This window comes from Capsicum annuum, chromosome 6, assembly GCF_002878395.1.
Source record: "Capsicum annuum cultivar UCD-10X-F1 chromosome 6, UCD10Xv1.1, whole genome shotgun sequence".
NCBI classification, from domain to species: Eukaryota; Viridiplantae; Streptophyta; class Magnoliopsida; order Solanales; family Solanaceae; genus Capsicum; species Capsicum annuum.
Window position 1 is genome coordinate 611,399 of NC_061116.1, and position 1,010 is coordinate 612,408.

At 40.2% G+C, this 1,010-nt stretch overlaps 1 protein-coding gene across 1 annotated transcript; it reads left to right on the top strand.

Annotated features, from left to right (window-relative positions):
- Positions 1 to 456, top strand: LOC107855084. Its single transcript, XM_016700068.1, has one exon. It carries the CDS (start codon positions 1 to 3, stop codon positions 454 to 456), a length of 456 nt encoding a protein of 151 aa, XP_016555554.1.
- Positions 457 to 1,010: the final 554 nt, after the last annotated feature.

A 1,010-nucleotide genomic window follows, 5' to 3' on the forward strand; every position in this document is an offset into this window, starting at 1 on the left:
ATGGAGGGATTATCGGTGTCATCAACGAGCATGTACAGTGGATTAAAGGGACACTGGAGGAGGACTAAAGGGTACGAAAGGCTAAATGGGTCGAAGAACATGGCTGCGTATAAGAGTAGAAGGTTTTGGAAGATAAATCTAAAACCAAAGATGAAACTGAAACTGAAACTGAAACTGAAGAGATTTTCACCAAAGAAAGTGCTAATGAATATGCGCGACGCGTATGTAAACATGATGATGAAGGTTGCTAGTTCGTGGTGTTTGAGCAGTGGAATCGGAGGACTTGACAATGGATTTGGGATGAGGCAATTGAAAGAGTATGATCAGAAGGTGCTTGTAGAGTTTTACAAGTCCATGATTGTTGCTCGAGGACAGTTAGTCCCTCGTCATGGTGCTGGTGTTGGTGTTGGTGTTGGTGATGCAAAATTTGACACACAGATCGTGTGCCAAAGGTAAACAAGCGACAACATATCGATGAAGTTCTATAAGTGAAGATACAAGTGTAATCTATAGATTCATGTGAACAAAATAAATTTTGTAAGACTTTGTATATGTATATATAAAATTTATTTAAGTACTTGCGGATATTTGACTTTGAATTCAGTTATTATTGTACGTCAATTTAAGACACAAAAAGTCGGTTACAAAAAGTGCCGCGCCCTCTTGTCACATATGCACCCCTTACAAGCTCAGTGTCATCGTTGATGTTTATCTCAACACCGTACTGAGGAAGTGTTCGACTCTGATATCATATTTGTCATTGTCCAAGCCCGTAGAATGTAGTATCCGCTTTGATCCAACAGACCTCAGTTATACTTAAATGCAGTCAAACATAAACATCATTCTCTTCTAGTTGAAATCTATCGCCTTATACTGTTATCTGTCTTGAGCTGGGGTCTATCGGAAACAACCTCTCTACTTCATCTGTCTGAGGTAGTGGTATGGTGTACATACACTTTACCCTCCCCAGACCCCACTATGTGGGAACGCACTGGGTTTGTTGTTGTTGT